Source organism: Rana temporaria, chromosome 13, assembly GCF_905171775.1.
Source record: "Rana temporaria chromosome 13, aRanTem1.1, whole genome shotgun sequence".
In the NCBI taxonomy this organism is placed as follows: Eukaryota; Metazoa; Chordata; class Amphibia; order Anura; family Ranidae; genus Rana; species Rana temporaria.
Genome location: NC_053501.1, coordinates 114,094,555 through 114,115,770, shown reverse-complemented (window position 1 = coordinate 114,115,770; position 21,216 = coordinate 114,094,555). Strand labels below are relative to the sequence as shown.

Sequence of the window (21,216 nt, the reverse complement as noted above, 5' to 3'; positions counted from 1 at the left end):
TGAGTTGAGCATGTGCGTCGCATCGTTCATTCAGAAGAGAATTTCTAGCAGAACCTTATATGGAAGAAAAGAAATATGGTGGGGGGGGAGATTTCCGAAAACTGGAGCACTCCAAATCCGGTGCAGCTGTGCATGGTAGCCAATCAGCTTCTAACTTCAGCTTCTTCATTTAACCACTTGCCGACCGTACTATAGCCAAATGACGGCTACAGAGCAGCCGGCAAGTTCTGGGAGGGCATCATATGATGTCCTCCCATGATCGCTCTTGCCATGTGCCCGCACTGCTTTTCACAGATTGAGGTAAAGGGCCAATCAGCGGCTCTTTACCTTGTGATCAGCTGTGTCCAATCACAGCTGATCATGATGTAAACAGAAGCCGGTTATCGGCACTCCTTTCCTCATGTTGACAGCATGAGGAGAGGAGAGCCGGTAACCAGGTTATGTAAAAGGGACATCTACACTGATTATCAGTGTCCTGATTATCAGTGCAGTCCCAACAGTGCCTACCAGTGCTGCTGATCGGTGCCCATCAATGCCGCCTACCAGTGTCCATCAGTGCCACCTATCAGTGCCGCCTATCATTGTCTATCAGTGCCTTTCAGTGCTGTCTATCAGTGCCCATCAGTACCACCCATCAGTGCCACCTCACGGTGAAGCCTCATCAGGGCCTCCTCATCAGTGCCCATCAGTACAACCTATCAGTGCCCATCAATGCCGATCAGTGCCGCCTCTTCAGTCCCACCTCATCAGTGCAAGTTAGTGCCCATCAGTGCAGCCTCATCAGTGCACATCAGTGAAGAAGATTACAAACTATAAAAAAAATCTAAATTTCCTGTCTTTTTTCTTTTATTTAGCGGGGAAAAAAACCCCCAGAGGTGATTAAATACCACTAAGGCCCGGTACACACGGGCAAACATGTACGATGAAACCGGTCCGTCGGACCGTTTTCACCGTACATGTCTGCCAGAGGGCTTCTGTACGATGGTTGTACTAACCATCGTACAGAAGTCCGCGCGTAAACAATACGCGGGGCGTGTCCGCGTCATCACCGCGACGATGACGCGGCGATGACGCGGCGACGTGGGCGGGCCTGCCATTTAAAGGCTTCCACGCATGCGTCAAAGTCATTCGACGCATGCGAGGGACGGCGGGCGCTCGGACATGTACGGTAGGTCTGTACTGACGACCGTACATGTCCGAGCGGCAGGATTCCAGCGGACCGTTTTAAAACACGTCCAGGAATATTTGTCTGCTGGGAAAAGGCCCGGCGGGCAAATGTTTGCTGGAATTCGGCCCGCTCGCGCCTACACACGACCAAACATGTATGCCGAAACTGGTCCGCGGACCAGTTTCAGCATACATGTTTGGTCGTGTGTACGGGGCCTAACAGAAAGCTCTATTTGTGTGAAACAAATTATAACAATTTCATATGGGTACAGTGTTACATGACATCGCAATTGTCATTCAAAGCGCAATAACTGAAAATTGGCCTGGGCGTTGACAATAAAATCTGGAAGCCGATTGATTTCTATGCAGAGCTGCACCAGATTTCACACTCTCCAGTTTTAGTAAATTAGCATTGAAGTCTATTTCACTGTAAAAAAAAATTCTGTTAGACCCCTTTCATACTGGGTCGCTTTTCAGGCGCTATAACGCTAAAAATAGCGCCTGCAAAGCGCCCTGAAACACCGGCTGCTGTCTCTCCAGTGTGAAAGCCCCAAGGGCTTTCACACTGGAGTGGTGCTCTAACAGGACGGTAAAAAAAGTCCTGCTGGCCGCATCTTTGGAGCGGTGAAGGAGTGGTGTATATACTGCTCCTACACTGCTCCTGTCCATTTAAATCAATGGGCACCGCGGCTATACCGCCGGCAAAGTGCTGTTGCAGAGGTGCTTTGCGGTGGTTTTAAACCTCTCTCGGCTGCTAGCGGGGGTAAAACCGCCCCTCTAGCAGCCGAATAGCTCAGCGAAATTGACTGTAAAGCGCCGCTAAAAACAGCGGCGCTTTACCCCACGGCGCCCCCACCGCCCTAGTGTGAAATGGGCCTTATGCCCCGTACACACAATCGGAATTTCCGATGACCTAAAGTGCGATGGAAGTTTTCTTCGGGATTCCGTTCAAGCTGTCTTGTATACACACTGTCAGACCAAATTCCGACCGTCCAAAACGCGGTGACGTAAAACGCCACGACGTGCCGCGAAAAATTAAGTTCAATGCTTCCGAGTATGCGTCGACTTGATTCTGAGCATGCATGGGTTTTTTCTCCGTCGGAGTTGCACACAGACAATAGGAATTTCCTATAGTTTTTTTTTCCATCGGAAAATGTTCTATTTCTAAACACCGATGGAAAAAACTCTGATGGGGCCCACACACGTCCATCTTTTTTGTTTTGTATAGAGAAGGGAACCCCTATCTTTTTTGTTTTGTATAGAGAAGGGAACCCCTATCTTTTTTTTTTTAAATAGAAAAGGGAACCCCTATCTTTTTGGTTTTGTATAGGGCAGGGAACCCCTATCTTTTTGTTTTGTATAGGGCAGGGAACCCCTATCTTTTTTGTTTTGTATAGGGCAGGGAACCCCTATCTTTTTCGGCAGGGAACCCCTATCTTTTTCATTTTGTATAGGGTAGGGAATCCCTATATTTTTTGTTTTGTATTAGGTAGGGAACCCCCTATCTTTTTCGGAAGGGAACCCCTAACTTTTTTTGTTTTATATAGAGAAGGGAACCCCTATCTTTTTTGTTTTGTAAAGAGAAGGGAACCCCTATCTTTTTTGTCTTGTATAGGGTAGGGAACCCCTATCTTTTTTGTTTTATATAGAGAAGGGAACCCCTATCTTTTTTGTTTTGAATAGAGAAGGGATCCCCTATCTTTTTGGTTTTGTATAGGGCAGGGAACCCCTATCTTTTTTGTTTTGTATAGGGCAGGGAACCCCTATCTTTTTTGTTTTGTATAGGGCAGGGAACCCCTATCTTTTTGGTTTTGTATATGGTAGGGAACCCCTATCTTTTTTGTTTTGTATAGGGTAGGGAACCCCTATCTTTTTTGTTTTGTATAGAGAAGGGAACCCCTATCTTTTTTGTTTTGTATGAGGCAGGGATCCCCTATCTTTTTTGCTTTGTATAGAAAAGGGAACCCCTATCTTTTTTGTTTTGTATAGGGCAGGGAACCCCTATCTTTTTTGTTTTGTATAGAGAAGGGAACCCCTTTTTTTTTTTGTTTTGTATAGGGCAGGGAACCCCTATCTTTTTTGTTTTGTATAGAGAAGGGAACCCCTATCTTTTTTGTTTTGTATAGGGCAGGGAACCCCTATCTTTTTTGTTTTGTATAGAGAAGGTGTAACGGCTACCCACTGGTAGTGAGGGGTATCGGCCGTTGGAGACATCCTTTTCCCTGGCAAGCTGCGATATGCAGGTACCGCCGGTATATCCCATCAAACGCCCTTCCAAGAAACGAGACGTGCTACGTTTGAGGGGTCAAGCAGACTGACTTTATTTGGCATATTTCACCTGCTTATATCTGCTTACAACTGTTACAAGAACAATGCCATATCCTTGAATTAATCACTTGGCCAGTTTCTAGCCGCTTCGGCACCTCACCCCACTTAACATTTCCTGGCCAGGCACATAGAATTCAATTAACCTTTAAAACAATTATCACTCACACATAATCCCCATCAGCATACACCTCACAGGGGGGCTGTTTACCTGCACACAAAAGAGGGTTCATTATCTATGCGAAGGGAACATTAGCATTCCAGCAATGAAAAGATACTTGTCCAGTTAACCCTTTGTGCTCAGAATACAATGTGGTAAATCCAACTGTAACAAGTCCTGCAGTTATTATCAATGTCCAGGCAGAATAGTCCATAATCCGTTACAGAAGGGAACCCCTATCTTTTTTGTTTTGTATAGAGAAGGGAACCCCTATCTTTTTCGTTTTGTCTAGGGCAGGGAACCCCTATCTTTTTTGTTTTGTATAGGGCAGGGAACCCCTATCTTTTTTGTTTTGTATAGAGAAGGGAACCCCTATATTTTTTGTTTTGTATAGAGAAGGGAACCCCTATCTTTTTTGTTTTGTATAGAAAATGGAACCCCTATCTTTTTTGTTTTGTCTAGAGAAGGGAACCCCTATCTTTTTCGTTTTGTCTAGGGCAGGGAACCCCTATCTTTTTCGTTTTGTATAGGGTAGGGAACCCCTATCTTTTTTGTTTTGTACAAGGCAAGGAACCCCTATCTTTTTTGTTTTGTATAGGGTAGGGAACCCTATACAAAGGGCACTAATATGTAGAATTGATGAGGTGGCACTGATATACAGCACTGATAGGTGGCACTGATGGGCACTGACAGGCGGCACTGATGGGCTCTAATAGATGGCACTGATCTGCAGCACTGATGATGAGGTACTGACAGATGTTTCTGATGGGCACCGATTGTCACTGTGATGGGCACTGATTGGCACTTGGTGGGCACTCACTGGCAGCTGATGGGCAGTGATTGGCAGATGTGGTAGGCACCTCTGGTGGGGACTGAGCTGATACTCAATGTGATGATTATCAGCGCAGACCCCCTTCTGACAGGAGAGCCGCCGATTGGCTCTCCCTGTCAGTGCAAACTGAGTTAAGATGACTATCGGCACTTCCTGGTGCACGCTGTGATCAGCTGTGATTGGTCACAGCTGATCACATGGTAAAGAGCCTTCGTCAGAGGCTCTTTACCATGATTGGAGATGCAGTGTGTCAGAGTGACACACCGCACCACCGATTCCTCTTCTTCCAATGTGGCCCAGGAAGATCACTTCTTCTGTAAACCAATGACCTGTAAGGGTTTTAAAGTGTCATCTATAGAAAATGATGGGTACTAAATTTTAGGCTACCTGTTTACTTGGTGCAACCCTATTATTTGTATTTCCTCCAAAATTGGGTAATATATCGCATTTGCTAAGATTGTGTGCCATAAAAATTGGAACTGCCACTATTTTATTCTCCAGGGACTTTTTCAGAAAATATATCAAGTTTCGGGGGTTTTAAATCATCTTTATTTTTTAAACATGTGTGCAAACACACACAAAAAGCTCTGACAGTGAAAGAATTAAAGTGTTTGTTACCCCAACATTTCATACTCCTGATATGTGTCTGCTGTACCATGAACTTTCATGAGAAAGTCTCCTGTTCTCATTGTATTGCTTCCCTTGGGTGAAATCCCTGGTGTTCCTGCCAGTCCCTCTGCTTTCCTATTAAAACTGATCACACTAAGCAGGAGAGCACACCGTGGTCAGTTCTCTAGCTATGTTGGGAACTCCCCCAATGATCACTTGTTCTGCCACGACTTACCTGCACAGTCATTAACTGGGAAGATCAGTGTGCTGCTGCTTTTCCTCCCCCCAGCTCTTGCAGCTGAGAACATAGGGAATGGGAGCACTTATAAAGAAGGGAAGGTATTTATAATGTATGTTTTTTTATATATATATATATATATATATATATATATATACACACACAAATGTTTTGCAATTCATTTTAATTTTAAACTGAATGGATTGTTTCACAGGGTGCTTGTTTACAATCACTTTAAGGGGAATGGTTTTCATTGTTGAAAATAAAAATTAACCAAGATGAGTTAAAATCTCTGTTCTCAGGACTACAAACATTCCCATTTCTATAGAGAATGTATTTTTCTCATACAAGATGTGATCACCTCTCTGTGTTTTGCTGCACACTGTGCTCTCTATGTGTTCTGTGTGATCTCTTTTCTTCTATAGGAGGGGCCATCAAACCTGTGGTGACCTTCACACCCATCTGGGGGAATATATTATTCTATGACAATGTGACTCTAACATGTGATGTGCCGTCTACTGAGGACCCCCGGACCTATCACTGGTACAAAGATAAGAGACCAATACCAGGAGAGCAACAGAGACTTCATATCATTGGATCTTCAGTAGAGAAGGACAGAGGAGATTACCAGTGTCAGACCATCGGTGGTGATATCAGTGATCCCGTCTTCCTAAATGTTACAATAAGTGAGTGATCTCATCTCATCTCCATCATTACAGATTGTTGGGTGTGAATAGAACAACATAAAGTATCATTTTATTACATTTCAGATTTTGTCATCCTGCAGAGACCCCCATCTGCCATCTATGAAGGAGACCCCCTGACTCTGAGATGTCATCATGTAAAAGATTTTATTGCAATACACACAAAATTCTACAAGGATGATCAGGAGATAAAATCATCAGAATCTGACTCCACATTCCATATTCCTAATATAAGGAGGAGTCAGTCTGGACTCTACAAATGTACTAAACGAATATACCGTTCTGGCAATGAGTCGATTGTGAATGAGCACTCAGATGTCTCCTTTATCTCTGTGAAAGGTAAATGAATTTTCTGTTTAAAACTCTTAGAAACTTTGGTCAATGCAGAGGAAGGCAAACTCGCTAAAAATGCTTTTAAAGTAAATCTGCTGCAGAAATAAAAAGAAGAGACTTAACGCTCATCCATATCACAGAACATTCCTAGAATCCTCGATCCATTGCAGAGCAAAGCAATCGGCAAAATCTTCCCATCCAACATACTCCTCCCGGGTATCCGACTCTTCTCCCCATAGATGGGACTCTTCTCCCCATAGATGGGACTCTTCTTCCCATAGATGGGACTCTTCTCTCCATAGATGGGACTCTTCTCCCCATAGATGGGACTCTTCTTCCCATAGATGGGACTCTTCTCTCCATAGACGGAACTCTTCTCCCCATAGATGGGATTCTTCTCCCCATAGACGGGAATCTTCTCCCCATAGACGGGACTCTTCTCCCCATAGATGAGACTCTTCTTCCCATAGATGGGACTCTTCTCCTCATAGATGGGACTCTTCTTCCCATAGATGGGACTCTTCTTCCCATAGATGGGACTCTTCTCCCCATAGATGGGAATCTTCTCCCCATAGATGGGACTCTTCTCCTCATAGATGGGACTCTTCTCCCCATAGATGGGAATCTTCTCCCCATAGATGGGACTCTTCTCCCCATAGATGGGACTCTTCTTCCCATAGATGGGACTCTTCTCTCCATAGATGGGACTCTTCTTCCCATAGATGGGACTCTTCTCCCCATAGATTGGACTCTTCTCCTCATAGATGGGACTCTTCTCCCCATAGATTGGACTCTTCTCCTCATAGATGGGACTCTTCTCCTCATAGATGGGACTCTTCTCCTCATAGATGGGACTCTTCTCCCCATAGATGGGACTCTTCTCCCCATAGATGGGACTCTTCTCCCCATAGATTGGACTCTTCTCCTCATAGATGGGACTCTTCTCCTCATAGATGGGAATCTTCTCCCCATAGATTGGACTCTTCTCCCCATAAATGGGACTCTTCTCCCCATAGATGGGAATCTTCTTCCCATAGATGGGACTCTTCTTCCCATAGATGGGAAACTTCTCCTCATAGATGGGACTCTTCTCCTCATAGATGGGACTCTTCTCCTCATAGATGGGACTCTTCTCCCCATAGATGGGTCTCTTCTCCTCATAGATGGGACTCTTCTCCCCATAGATGGGTCTCTTCTCCTCATAGATGGGACTCTTCTTCCCATAGATGGGACTCTTCTCCTCATAGATGGGACTCTTCTCCTCATAGATGGGACTCTTCTCCTCATAGATGGGATTCTTCTCCCCATAGATGGGTCTCTTCTCCTCATAGATGGGACTCTTCTCCCCATAGATGGGACTCTTCTCCTCATAGATGGGACTCTTCTCCCCATAGATGGGTCTCTTCTCCTCATATATGGGACTCTTCTCCCCATAGATTGGACTCTTCTCCTCATAGATTGGACTCTTCTCCTCATAGATTGGACTCTTCTCCCCATAGATGGGACTCTTCTCCCCATAGATGGGACTCTTCTCCCCATAGATGGGACTCTTCTCCCCATAGATGGGACTCTTCTTCCCATAGATGGGACTCTTCTCCCCATAGATGGGACTCTTCTCCCCATAGATGGGACTCTTCTTCCCATAGATGGGACTCTTCTCCTCATAGATGGGACTCTTCTCCCCATAGATGGGACTCTTCTCCCCATAGATGGGAATCTTCTCCCCATAGATGGGAATCTTCTTCCCAAAGATGGGACTCTTCATCTCATAGATGGGACTCTTCTTCCCATAGATGGGACTCTTCTCCTCATAGATGGGACTCTTCTCCCCATAGATGGGACTCTTCTTCCCATAGATGGGACTCTTCTCCTCATAGATGGGACTCTTCTCCCCATAGATGGGACTCTTCTCCCCATTGATGGGACTCTTCTCCCCATAGATGGGACTCTTCTCCCCATAGATGGGACTCTTCTCCCCATAGATGGGACTCTTCTCCCTATAGATTGGACTCTTCTCCCCATAGATGGGACTCTTCTCCCCATAGATGGGACTCTTCTCCCCATGGATTGTGATTCCATCCACAGACCCCCCCTATGTCACAACAATACCTGACTATAATCACAAAATAGACACCATGTAGTAAAACGATAAATTTCCTTACATTTCCACAATCTATTCCCATAACAGAGATCCTCTCCACTCCTTTTTAGTCTATTGATGTTCTCCGCACTCCTCCTACTTCCAGGAGATCCTAATTTTGGATCATTACCCAAATATCACCCCCATAGATCACAATGCTTTGTATATGGACCCCATTGTGTGTCTTCTGCAGGTTACAGCTCAAATCTGGAATATTGGCCGGTAGAGATTTGTATGATGGAAAAAAATTGTTGTGTTTTGGATTAATTTGTTAAGTTAATGACTTTGTTTCATCATATTTGTTATGTTAGAATGATTTGTTTTTGGAATTTGTTTTGTATGTTTTTTTTTTTCAAACTTATTTAAATTCTAAAATTAATTAAAATTCAAAAAGGAATATATTGCAATAAATATATTAAGGTATACAGATAAAATAAGATAACGATTCCCACTTAAATGCTGAATAGAATAGAAAATAAAATAAAATAACATAATAGAATAAAACAGAATAGAAAATAAAGCAATAGAAGAGCATAGCAAATAATATAATAAAACTAAATAGGATATAATAGAAAACAATAGACTAGAGCACAATAGAATAGAAAAAAAATAATTAGACTATAATAGACTGAATATACCCATCTTCCGAAATTTAAATTTCAAAAAATACAAATTTCGGAAGATGGTTATATTTGTTTTATTTTATTATTTTCTATTCAATTTTGTTCTACTCTATTCTATTCCTTTATTTCTATTCTATTTTTTATTTTGTATTCTATTACACTCCGTTTTATTCTGTTCATACATTTTCTATTTAAATCTATTTTGTTTGGTTTCATTCTATTCTAATCCTTTATTTTCCATTATTTTCTATTCTATTTATACATTTTCTATTCTGTTCCTTTATTTTCTATTTTATTTCTTTATTTTCTATTATATTCTGTTTTATTCTATTATATTCAATTTCATTATATACTTTTATATTCTAATAATTTTTTTTTTCTATTCGATCCTATTTTATTTAATCCTTTTCTATTTTATTTTATTTTATTCATCCTTTATTTTCTATTATTTTATAATCTATTCTTTTAATTTATATTCTTTTCTATTCTACTATTTTCCTTTATTTTCTATTCTTTTCTATTCTATTACTTTATTTCTTATTCTATTGTATCCTTTTTTATTCTATTCTGTTTTATTTTATATATATATATATATATATATATATATATATATATATATATATATATATATATAGATATATAGATATATAGATATATATACACACACACACACACACATATATATGTATATATATATATATATATATATATATATATATATATATATATATATATATATATATGTATATATATGTATATATATATATATATATATATATATATATATATATATATATATATATAGATATATAGATATATATAGATATAGATATATATGTCTCTATTATAGTTTAGTCTATTTTATTGTAGTCAATTTTATTTTATTCTATTCTTTTTTATTCTATTTTATTCTATGCAATTCTATCCTTTTCTACTCTATTATGTTCTGTTCTATTTTATTCTGTCCTTTTGTTATTCTATCCTATAAAGCAGCTCAAATAGGAATCATTGTTTTATTTCACTTTTACACCTTACTGTATTAATTGCAATATATATCCATTTGATAGTTGATCCATTTGAATATGAATTAATTTTTTGAATTTGGATAATTAATTTTGTTAGAATTTATTTTGGATGCGTTGAAGTTCTTTACTATTGTGATTTTGACATTTTGATTTGTAACTAAATCACTCGTGTCTGTTGGTAAGGCTGCATTCACACCTCGGCGTATATACGCCTGAAGCGCGACGCTCGTGCCGCTGGAGGGGCGAATTTCCATTGCTGTCTATGAGATGGTTCACATCTCACGCCGAACGCCGAAACGCCTGCCGCCTGCCACCTGAAAACAAGTCCCAGACCCTTTTTTTCAGGCGGCTTTCGGCGTTCGGCATAGACAGCAATGGAAATAATTTGTGGAAAAAAAAAAAAAGTTAAACAAATCGCGGCAAAATACGCCGTGTACGCGGCGTTACAGTGTGAATGCAGCCTAAGTACCTCACAGAGCAACATGTTTTTTTCCATAAGACCAGAAGCTTTTATTATTATCACACTTAGTAATTAGAAAGGTAACATTTCAGTTTTGAAGGCTCTATAAGGTTAGTCAGACTGTATTCTAACCCCACTCATTATGTTCTGCCTTACACTATTATATTATATTATTATTATTATATATTATTATACCATTAGAGGATTGAGGTGTGCCTACTTGTTGTAATTCAATATCTGATTATTGCACCATATATAACCACAAATCTCCATACACAGAATACTCCTGAGCCGAACATCCCCCCCCCCCCCATTCGGTTGGCACCAGAACCTGCAAACAGACTAAAAGTTTGCGTGAACTTTAGAACCCTGTTAAAGTCTATGTGACTCAAACTTTTGGAATCTAAAGTGCTAATTTTAAAAGTTAATATGCAAGTTATTGTCCTAAAAAGGGTTTGGGGACCCGGGTCCTGCCCCAGGGGACATGTATCAATGCAAAAAAAAGTTTTACAAACAGAAGTTTTTTCAGGAGCAGTGAATTTAATAATGCTAAAAGTAAAACAATAAAAGTGAAATATTCCTTTAAATTTCGTACCTAGGGGGAGGTGTATAGTATGCCTGTGAAATAGCGCATGTTTCCCGTACTTAGAACTGTCCCTGCACAAAGTGTAATTTCTGAAGGAAAAAAAGTCATTTAAAATCACTTGCGGCTATAATCAATTGTCGGGTCCTGGCAATACAGAGAAAAGTCATTCATAAAAAAAAAAAAAATGGGTGGGGGTTCCCCCAAATTCAATAACCAGGCCCTTCAGGTCTGGTCTGGATATTAAGGGGAACCCTGTGTCAATTTTTTTTTTAAACTTCAGTTTTTAAAACTTTTTTTGCATTGATACATGTCCCCTGTGGCAGGACCCAGGTCCCCAAACTCTTTTTAGGACAATAACTTGCATATTAACTTTTGCATAATAACTTTAAAATGAGCACTTTAGATTTCTCCCATAGACTTTTACAGGGTGTTCCGCGGCTTTTCGAATTTGACGGGAACACCCCAAATTGTTCGCTGTTCGCTGAACAGGCAATGTTCGAGTCGAACTCGAAGCTCATCCCTACTCCTGGGTAATAGCGAGAAAGAATGGTAATATTTTATGTGCTATTTGTTTTGAACCAGATCCATTGACCACTCCTATGGGCAGACACAGCAGGAGGGTGACACTATGCAGGAATACCTTCAATGTAGGACCATGTTCTATATTAGGGGTGCCCAACCAGTGGCCCAGGGGCCATATGTGGCCCGCGGGGTCCTTTGATGTGGCCCGCGGAGCCCTCTGATGTGGCCCGCTGAGCCCTCTGATGTGGCCCGCGACCTCCTGCTCTGGGATGGCTAATTTGCAAGCCCAAAATGCAGGTTGCCGATCTGCCATCCAAGAGCATCAGTGTTGTAAATAAAGCCGGCGGTATAGGAAACAAGCGGCTTTTCAGAAAGTGCACCACACCTGCCGGATATAATAATAAAATAGACGTCTATGGCAAAGTTTAGCTAACCGGCGGGAAAACCACAGGTACACTGCGCTGCAATAGACTGCAGACCATCAGTGTAAGAGCAGCCTTAGGCCCCTTTCACATGATCGGTCCGACCCAATCAGACCCTCTAATCACCTCTATGAAGAGGCAGGTGATTAGAAGGTTCGTTTACACCTGCCTACCTCAAATCCGATCTGCTAAAAAAAAACAGAAGTGGATCTGCCCCCTTCTATCTGATTGGATCGGATGGCCCATAGAGTAGATTGGGCTGTGTCTGCTTTGCATATGCAGACTGGACACAGACCTGTCATCTGCCCACTCCGCTCATTGTGGCCCGCGACTGGTTACCAAGTCGCTTATGTGGCCCTCGGCCTTCAAAAGGTTGGGCACCCCTGCTCTATATAATAAAAGTTATTAGTTCCGTAGTGGATCAGAACCGGCACCACCAATGTAGAAACACTGCCGCCTTCCAAACACAGAGCCAGTTCAGTTCCTTGTATAGTAAAGCTGAACTTCCTAGAGTTTTGCACAGAAAAATCCAATGTGAACGCCAGAATGAAATATACCTTACCATAAACTCCAAAGAAATGGCCCTTCCAAGAGACTTAAAGTGTTTGTAAACCTCAGACATGAAATATGAACAGAGCATATGCCTCTATAGTGTATACTTGTCTCAGTCCAGAGCACTAAGTGTCATTTCTGTCTGCTACCTCCTTCCTCTGCTATGAGCATGCATCACTTCTGACAAGTTTTCCTGACACCAAGAGAAAACATGGTGACAGGTAAGGGAGCTTCAGCACACAGCCTGTGACTGACAGCCTCGGATCTGTTCCTGTGTGCTGTGTGAAGGTGGTGTGTCCTGTCCCTCCAATCAGATCTCAGAGTTCCCCTGACTGAGCTCTGCAGAGTGTAACTTCAGCTCTTGGCCACCTTTTTTGAACTCTGAGGCCGCGTACATACGGTCGTTCCAAACCGATGAGAATGGTCCGACGGGCCATTTCCATCGGTTCACCGCTGAAGTGGCCTGATGGTCTGATGTGCGTACACACCATCGTTCCAAAAACCGATCGGGTCAGAACGCGGTGACGTCAAACACACAATGTGCTGAATAAAACGAAGTTCAATGCTTCCAAGCATGCGTCGACTTGATTCTGAGCATGCGCGGGTTTTGAACCGATGCTTTCTGCACTAACCATCAGTTTGGACCCATCTGGTTCGATTTTAAAGCATGTTTTAAAATTTTGGACTGAAGGACAATGGACCGATGGGCCGTACACACGGTCGGATTTGACCGATGAAACTGGACTTAAGGCCGTTTTCATCGGTTTGGACCGACCGTGTGTACGCGACCTGAGACAAGCTTATAAATGCAGCACGTGAACGGATATAGAGAGGAGAAGACTGCAGATAAAGAGGTACAAATTATGTTGGAGGATTTCTTGCGTCTCTGTGTATCACTTGAGGCCAGTCACTTCACTGGGGATATGGAAGGGTTTACAACCACTTTAAATACTATGCCACCAATACACATTCCATGGAGGGTGATGCTAGACTATCTGGCGATCTCCGGTGTCCTCTCCAGACTGGTGAGGGGTGCTGGGACAATCCCACATTGTTTTTTAATTTTTTTATAAACAGACCCCCTAAGTGTCCATTTACAGCTGCAACAAACCCAGACAAGTTTGTATTTAAAAAAAATAATTGTATTTAAAATAAATTAGAAAAATGTTTATTTAGAGCAGTGGTTCGCAACCTGGGGGTGGGAACCCCCTCAAGGGTTGAATGATGATTTGGCAGGGGTCACCGAATCCTGGGCTGTTCTTTAAGCCCGCACCGCTCTCCAAACCTTTTTGCGGCAACCCAGCAGGGCTGTCCCTGGAGCCCACGGCCTCCCACTCAGTCTCTTCGCATCCGCCCATTCAGTTCATGGCATGGGTGGGGGGCAGAGACTAGAGGTCAGCTGACTGGTGAGGAATGAAGTGGGAGGGCTGTAGGAGGCCCTATCTCCTGATTTCGGGCATAGGTGTCACTGCTACGAGACACCACAAAGTCAGAGACACAGTAAGTAACACTGCCTGTAATTATAGTTGCCATTAAAAGTCCCCACTACAGTTCTCATATCAGCAGATGACCTTCATCAAGAGCACCTAAGTTGGCTGATCAGAACTTTCCCCAGCACTGCCACTAATCCCATTCCCCCCACCAGCACTGCCACTAATCCCATTCCCCCCACCAGCACTGCCACTCATCCCATTCCCCCCACCAGCACTGCCACTCATCCCATTCCCCCCACCAGCACTGCCACTCATCCCAACTCCCCCCACCAGCACTGCCACTCATCCCAACTCCCCCCACCAGCACTGCCACTCATCCCATTCCCCCCACCAGCACTGCCACTCATCTCATTCCCCCCACCAGCACTGCCACTCATCCCAACTCCCCCCACCAGCACTGCCACTCATCCCATTCCACCCACCAGCACTGCCACTCATCCCAACTCCCCCCACCAGCACTGCCGCTCATCCCATTCCCCCACCAGCACTGCCACTCATCCCAACTCCCCCCACCAGCACTGCCACTCATCCCATTCCACCCACCAGCACTGCCACTCATCCCAACTCCCCCCACCAGCACTGCCACTCATCCCATTCCACCCACCAGCACTGCCACTCATCCCAACTCCCCCCACCAGCACTGCCACTCAGGAGGTGGTTGCTGGTGTCGTCCCGGAGTCAGGGCCTGGTCAGGAGGGAGAGCCGGTGTTGGGGGCACCGATAGTCCGGGGGTTGGGCATGTCTGAGTTTGACCAGCAGCGCCTCAGGGATGAAGAGTCGCACCTCATTCACCTGGCCAGCATTGAGGAGTCACAGCGGGCTGTGCTCTTCCCCATGGCTGCCCACATGCTGAGATGCCTCAGGAGGGACCCCCGGGTTAAGACCATCAAGACGAGGGATGATTTCTGGATGGCCACCCTTTTGGATCCCAGGTGCAAGGGGAAACTGGAGCAGTTCATCCCAGCCAGCCGGAGGCAGCACCGGATGGAGGAACTGCAGGCAGGCATTGTCAGATGGTTGGAGCAGGCAACTCCCCGGCCTCCAGTTGTCCCCCCTCATCTCACCCAGCAGGTGGCTGCACCCAGCAGCAGCCGAGCAGGGGACCTAATGGAAGAGATGAGGATGTTCTTCCAAACCGAGCGACCCAGTACCAGCACCAGCAGCAGCAGCAGTCACCACCAGCGGCTGGCCCACATGGTGGCAGACTACATGGCGTCCGTCGGTGCTTCTGACAGTATGAGCACCGACGACCCCATGGAGTACTGGGTTGCCAGATTGGACACCTGCCACGAGCTCGCTCAGTATGCGCTGGAGTTATTGTCTTGCCCCCCCTCCAGCGTACTATCTGAGCGGACATTCAGCGCGGCAGGTGGGGTGGTCACGGACAAGAGGACCCATCTGTCCACAGACTCCGTGGACAGACTCCCATTCATAAAGATGAATGAGTCCTGGATCGGCGGTGACTTTCTGGCACCCGTCGTCGGTTCAGGGCGCTGAAGGGTCCCTTGTCATGCATTCCCTGATGAAGCCCCGGACCTGATGTATTTACAGTGCTGAATATAACTATTTTAACATCAGAGAAAATCAATGTTAATATTTGGTACAGTAGGCTTTCTTTGCAATTACAGCGGTCAAACCTTTCTTGTAGTTTTACACCAGCTTTGCACACACTGGAGGAGGGATTTTGGCCCACTCCTCCACACAGATCTTCTCTACATCAGTCATGTTTCTGGGCTCTCGCTGAGAAACACGGAGTTTGAGCTCCCTCCAAAGATTCTCTATTGGGTTTAGGTCTGGAGACTGGCTAGGCCACGCCAGAACCTTGATATGCTCCTTACAGAGCCAATCCTTGGTTATCCTGGCTGTGTGCTTTGGGTCATTGTCATGTTGGAAGACCCAGCCTCGACCCATCTTCAAAGCTCTAACTCAGGGAAGGAGGTTGTTGCCCAAAATCTCGCAATACATGGCCACGGTCATCCTCTCCTTAATACAGTGCAGTCACCCTGTCCCATGTGCAGAAAAACACCACCAAAGCATGATGCTACCACCCCCATGCTTCACATTAGGGATGGCGTTCTTGGCATGGTACTCATCATTATTCTTCCTCCGAACACGGTTAGTGAAATTATGATCAAAAAGTTATATTATAGTCTCATCTGACCACATGATTTTCTCCCATGACTCCTCTGGATCAGTCAAGACAATTATGTCAGCAGTTATTTCACACCCTATATACTCTTATTAATACTGCTGTTCATCATGGCACCTCCTGCCCATGTGATATGACTCTGTATCAACTACTACTGTTAATACTACTACTGCTGCTTCTGCTGCTGCTGCTGCCGCCCAGTCAATACACCTATGTCAGCAGTTATTTGACACTCTATATACTCCTATTCCTACTGCTGTTCATCATGGCACCTCCTGCCCATGTGATATGACTCTGTATCAACTACTACTGTTAATACTACTACTGCTGCTTCTGCTGCCCAGTCAAGGCACCTATGTCAGCAGTTATTTGACACTCTATATACTCCTATTCCTACTGCTGTTCATCATGGCACCTCCTGCCCATGTGATATGACTCTGTATCAACTACTACTGTTAATACTACTACTGCTGCTTCTGCTGCTGCTGCTGCCCAGTCAAGACACCTATGTCAGCAGTTATTTGACACTCTATATACTCCTATTCCTACTGCTGTTCATCATGGCACCTCCTGCCCATGTGATATGACTCTGTATCAACTACTACTGTTAATACTACTACTGCTGCTTCTGCTGCTGCTGCTGCCCAGTCAAGACACCTATGTCAGCAGTTATTTGACACTCTATATACTCCTATTCCTACTGCTGTTCATCATGGCACCTCCTGCCCATGTGATATGACTCTGTATCAACTACTACTGTTAATACTACTACTGCTGCTTCTGCTGCCCAGTCAAGGCACCTATGTCAGCAGTTATTTGACACTCTATATACTCCTATTCCTACTGCTGTTCATCATGGCACCTCCTGCCCATGTGATATGACTCTGTATCAACTACTACTGTTAATACTACTACTGCTGCTTCTGCTGCTGCTGCTGCCCAGTCAAGACACCTATGTCAGCAGTTATTTGACACTCTATATACTCCTATTCCTACTGCTGTTCATCATGGCACCTCCTGCCCATGTGATATGACTCTGTATCAACTACTACTGTTAATACTACTACTGCTGCTTCTGCTGCTGCTGCTGCCCAGTCAAGACACCTATGTCAGCAGTTATTTGACACTCTATATACTCCTATTCCTACTGCTGTTCATGATGGCACCTCCTGCCCATGTGATATGACTCTGTATCAACTACTACTGTTAATACTACTACTGCTGCTTCTGCTGCTGCTGCTGCCCAGTCAAGACACCTATGTCAGCAGTTATTTGACACTCTATATACTCCTATTCCTACTGCTGTTCATCATGGCACCTCCTGCCCATGTGATATGACTCTGTATCAACTACTACTGTTAATACTACTGCTGCTTCTGCTGCTGCTGCCCAGTCAAGACACCTATGTCAGCAGTTATTTGACACCCTATATACTCTTATTAATACTGCTGTTCATCATGGCACCTCCTGCCCATGTGATATGACTCTGTATCAACTACTACTGTTAATACTACTACTGCTGCTTCTGCTGCTGCTGCTGCCGCACAGTCAATACACCTATGTCAGCAGTTATTTGACACTCTATATACTCCTATTCCTACTGCTGTTCATCATGGCACCTCCTGCCCATGTGATATGACTCTGTATCAACTACTACTGTTAATACTACTACTGCTGCTTCTGCTGCTGCTGCTGCCGCCCAGTCAATACACCTATGTCAGCAGTTATTTGACACTCTATATACTCCTATTCCTACTGCTGTTCATCATGGCACCACCTGCCCATGTGATATGACTCTGTATCAACTACTACTGTTAATACTACTGCTGCTTCTGCTGCTGCTGCCCAGTCAAGACACCTATGTCAGCAGTTATTTGACACTCTATATACTCCTATTCCTACTGCTGTTCATCATGGCACCTCCTGCCCATGTGATATGACTCTGTATCAACTACTACTGTTAATACTACTACTGCTGCTTCTGCTGCCCAGTCAAGACACCTATGTCAGCAGTTATTTGACACTCTATATACTCCTATTCCTACTGCTGTTCATCATGGCACCTCCTGCCCATGTGATATGACTCTGTATCAACTACTACTGTTAATACTACTACTGCTGCTTCTGCTGCCCAGTCAAGACACCTATGTCAGCAGTTATTTGACACTCTATATACTCCTATTCCTACTGCTGTTCATCATGGCACCTCCTGCCCATGTGATATGACTCTGTATCAACTACTACTGTAAATACTACTACTGCTGCTTCTGCTGCCCAGTCAAGACACCTATGTCAGCAGTTATTTGACACTCTATATACTCCTATTCCTACTGCTGTTCATGATGGCACCTCCTGCCCATGTGATATGACTCTGTATCAACTACTACTGTTAATACTACTACTGCTGCTTCTGCTGCTGCTGCTGCCCAGTCAAGACACCTATGTCAGCAGTTATTTGACACTCTATATACTCCTATTCCTACTGCTGTTCATCATGGCACCTCCTGCCCATGTGATATGACTCTGTATCAACTACTACTGTTAATACTACTACTGCTGCTTCTGCTGCCCAGTCAAGACACCTATGTCAGCAGTTATTTCACACCCTATATACTCTTATTAAGACTGCTGTTCATCATGGCACCTCTTGCCCGAGTGATTTGACACTGTATTGTCAATGTCTACTACTACTATTACAGCTCAGTCAAGACACCTGTGTCCCAATTTTTTGGTACACTATTGACTACTATGACCACTACTGATGCTGTAAAGTATTCCCCAAGTGTTTTTATGCTATGTATTACTATTACCACTACTGCTTGTAAATCATGCCTGTGTGATACTTAGTGGGAATGCTTTAATAAGCATTCCTAGTATGGATACCTGTAAATGTATTAATCTTAATTAGTGTGAATGCTTTAATAAACATTTCCAGTATTGATATCCGTAAATTTAGTAATCTTATTATTCCTTACGTTTTTTGGTTCTGCGTAACTTCGGCATACTTTCAGCTATTGAGACCATTCAACTGTAAAAATGTTCGTCTCGTTCAGCTAATGATGGGACTTCTTCAAGTTTTTTTCTACTTTTTACACTTTTATAAATTTTAAGCTTTTAGACCCTTTTTTTTAACATTGAAGTCAATGAGAACATCCTTTTCCCCTTTGAATTCACATGCCATGCCAAAAGTTTCAGCTACTTCATACTTTCACTTACAGACACTGAAAAAACTTTAAAGCGGTCACAAAATATTTAGCTATCCGGCTATGACTTTTCAGATCGTTATCGTTTACAATTTTTTGGTGAAAACGCAATTTACGTTTTGCGAATTTTTCACAAAAATGCAATAGGTTATAATGTAATCCTATGGAGGGGATTTAGAGTCTGTCATGTGACCTTAACATTGGAGATCTTTGTAATTAAAAATATCTTTACAAAAAGGGGAAACAAATTGGTCTCACGCCCACAAGATCTACTTTTCATACACAATTTTTATATCAAAACGTAGCTATGCTTGTCTGGTTTATGGCAATGTGACCAATTCTGCGATACGTATTTTAGTTTTAGTTATTGGAGCAACAGCCAGAAATTATGTCTCATAGACTCTCATGTGAAATTATCTAAAAAATGTTGCTGCAGAACTCACAAAGACGCTCTTTTCTAAATCGCAGATATGGCCACATTTTTAAGTTTATCTACATAAATTTCATATCGATGCGTTTACAAGGGCCGTGTATTTCAAACGGTGTAGTCGTTGTATCAATTGCATGTACGTTTGAGGATTTATTAAGCTTTGTTTGGAGGCTTAAATCATGTATTAGATCTGTGAATTAAAAGCGTTTGTAATGTTATTTCTTTCCATAAATAACTTTCCTGACCTCAGTGCAATATTCCTCCTCACTGACCTGGGGGGGAGGGGAAACCTATTGAGGGGGGAGGGGCGACCAGGAAGTCAGCATACTCTATACTTTGCAGATAGAGAAAGAAGCTGTGTGTCCTAAAGATAGTGTAGTGGTTATGGTGAATGTCTTTGGCAAGGGGCTCACCAATTAAGCTATTCAGCATTCCCACTCGCATTTTCCTCAGGAAATGCATTGTCTAGTTATATTATATTTGAATACTCCTGCTGCTGCCTCCATGCTGAGTAAAGCTTCATGACCTCTCTGGCACAGCGGATCCACCAACAGCCTCCGCTACAAGCTACCAGACCGGACTACCAGACCGGATCTAAACAGCAAGTGTAACTATAACAATGAACCTTATGTTAAACCCTGTTTTGCGGCATTTATACTGCAACCATTGGGCTGTCTGCAAGAGCTCAACTGCATTCTCTCTCTTTCTTGCTCTCCCTCTCTCTCTCTTTGTATATATATATATATTGTTGCTTTTGTTATGTTCATTTTTCAACAGTTTATTTTGTGTTCGTCGTGTCTGTGTCGTGTGCTTTAGTTTGTCCTAGGTTAATGTTAAATAAAATAATAGTATAAAATGTTTTTGCTTATTATGAAGTTAAATGTGTTGATGTTGATTTGTTTGATGTGAAGTTAGATGTGTTGAAAAACCTACAACTCTATCTCAAAAAGAAATGAAACATTTCCAAAAAATAAGTTTTTTTAATACAAAAATAAATTTAAATATAGCTCTCAATGCGTTTCTGAATGCGGTGCATTTCCGCAATCTGACCCGATAGCTGCTGCTCTAGCAGAGCATTTTGTTGGGTGAGATAGCTCATCTTCCGCTGGTTTTGCAGGATCCTCTTGTGGGTCTTTTCGATGAGTCTGTTCTGCCTCCTCATATCTCTTGATGCTTTTAGGATATAATAAAAAAACATTTGGATTTCAAATAACGTTACCAAATAAATAAATATTTTTTTTTG

The 21,216-nt window shown here is 43.1% G+C and overlaps 1 protein-coding gene across 1 annotated transcript; it reads left to right on the top strand.

The window, feature by feature from the left end:
• The first annotated feature begins 5,636 nt into the window (after positions 1-5,636).
• On the top strand, positions 5,637-6,382 carry LOC120920130 (low affinity immunoglobulin gamma Fc region receptor II-a-like). The gene is made up of 2 exons (XM_040332043.1): positions 5,637-6,017; positions 6,102-6,382. Exons 1-2 carry the CDS (start codon positions 5,663-5,665, stop codon positions 6,380-6,382), a joined length of 636 nt encoding a protein of 211 aa, XP_040187977.1. The 5' UTR covers positions 5,637-5,662.
• Positions 6,383-21,216: the final 14,834 nt, after the last annotated feature.

Bases quoted from the DNA above. Each gene is read 5' to 3' on its own strand.
- LOC120920130 (XM_040332043.1), top strand. From the start codon at position 5,663: ATGTATTTTTCTCATACAAGATGTGATCACCTCTCTGTGTTTTGCTGC. The intron at 6,018-6,101 runs GTGAGTGATCTC...ATTACATTTCAG, and splicing joins CTTCCTAAATGTTACAATAA to ATTTTGTCATCCTGCAGAGA.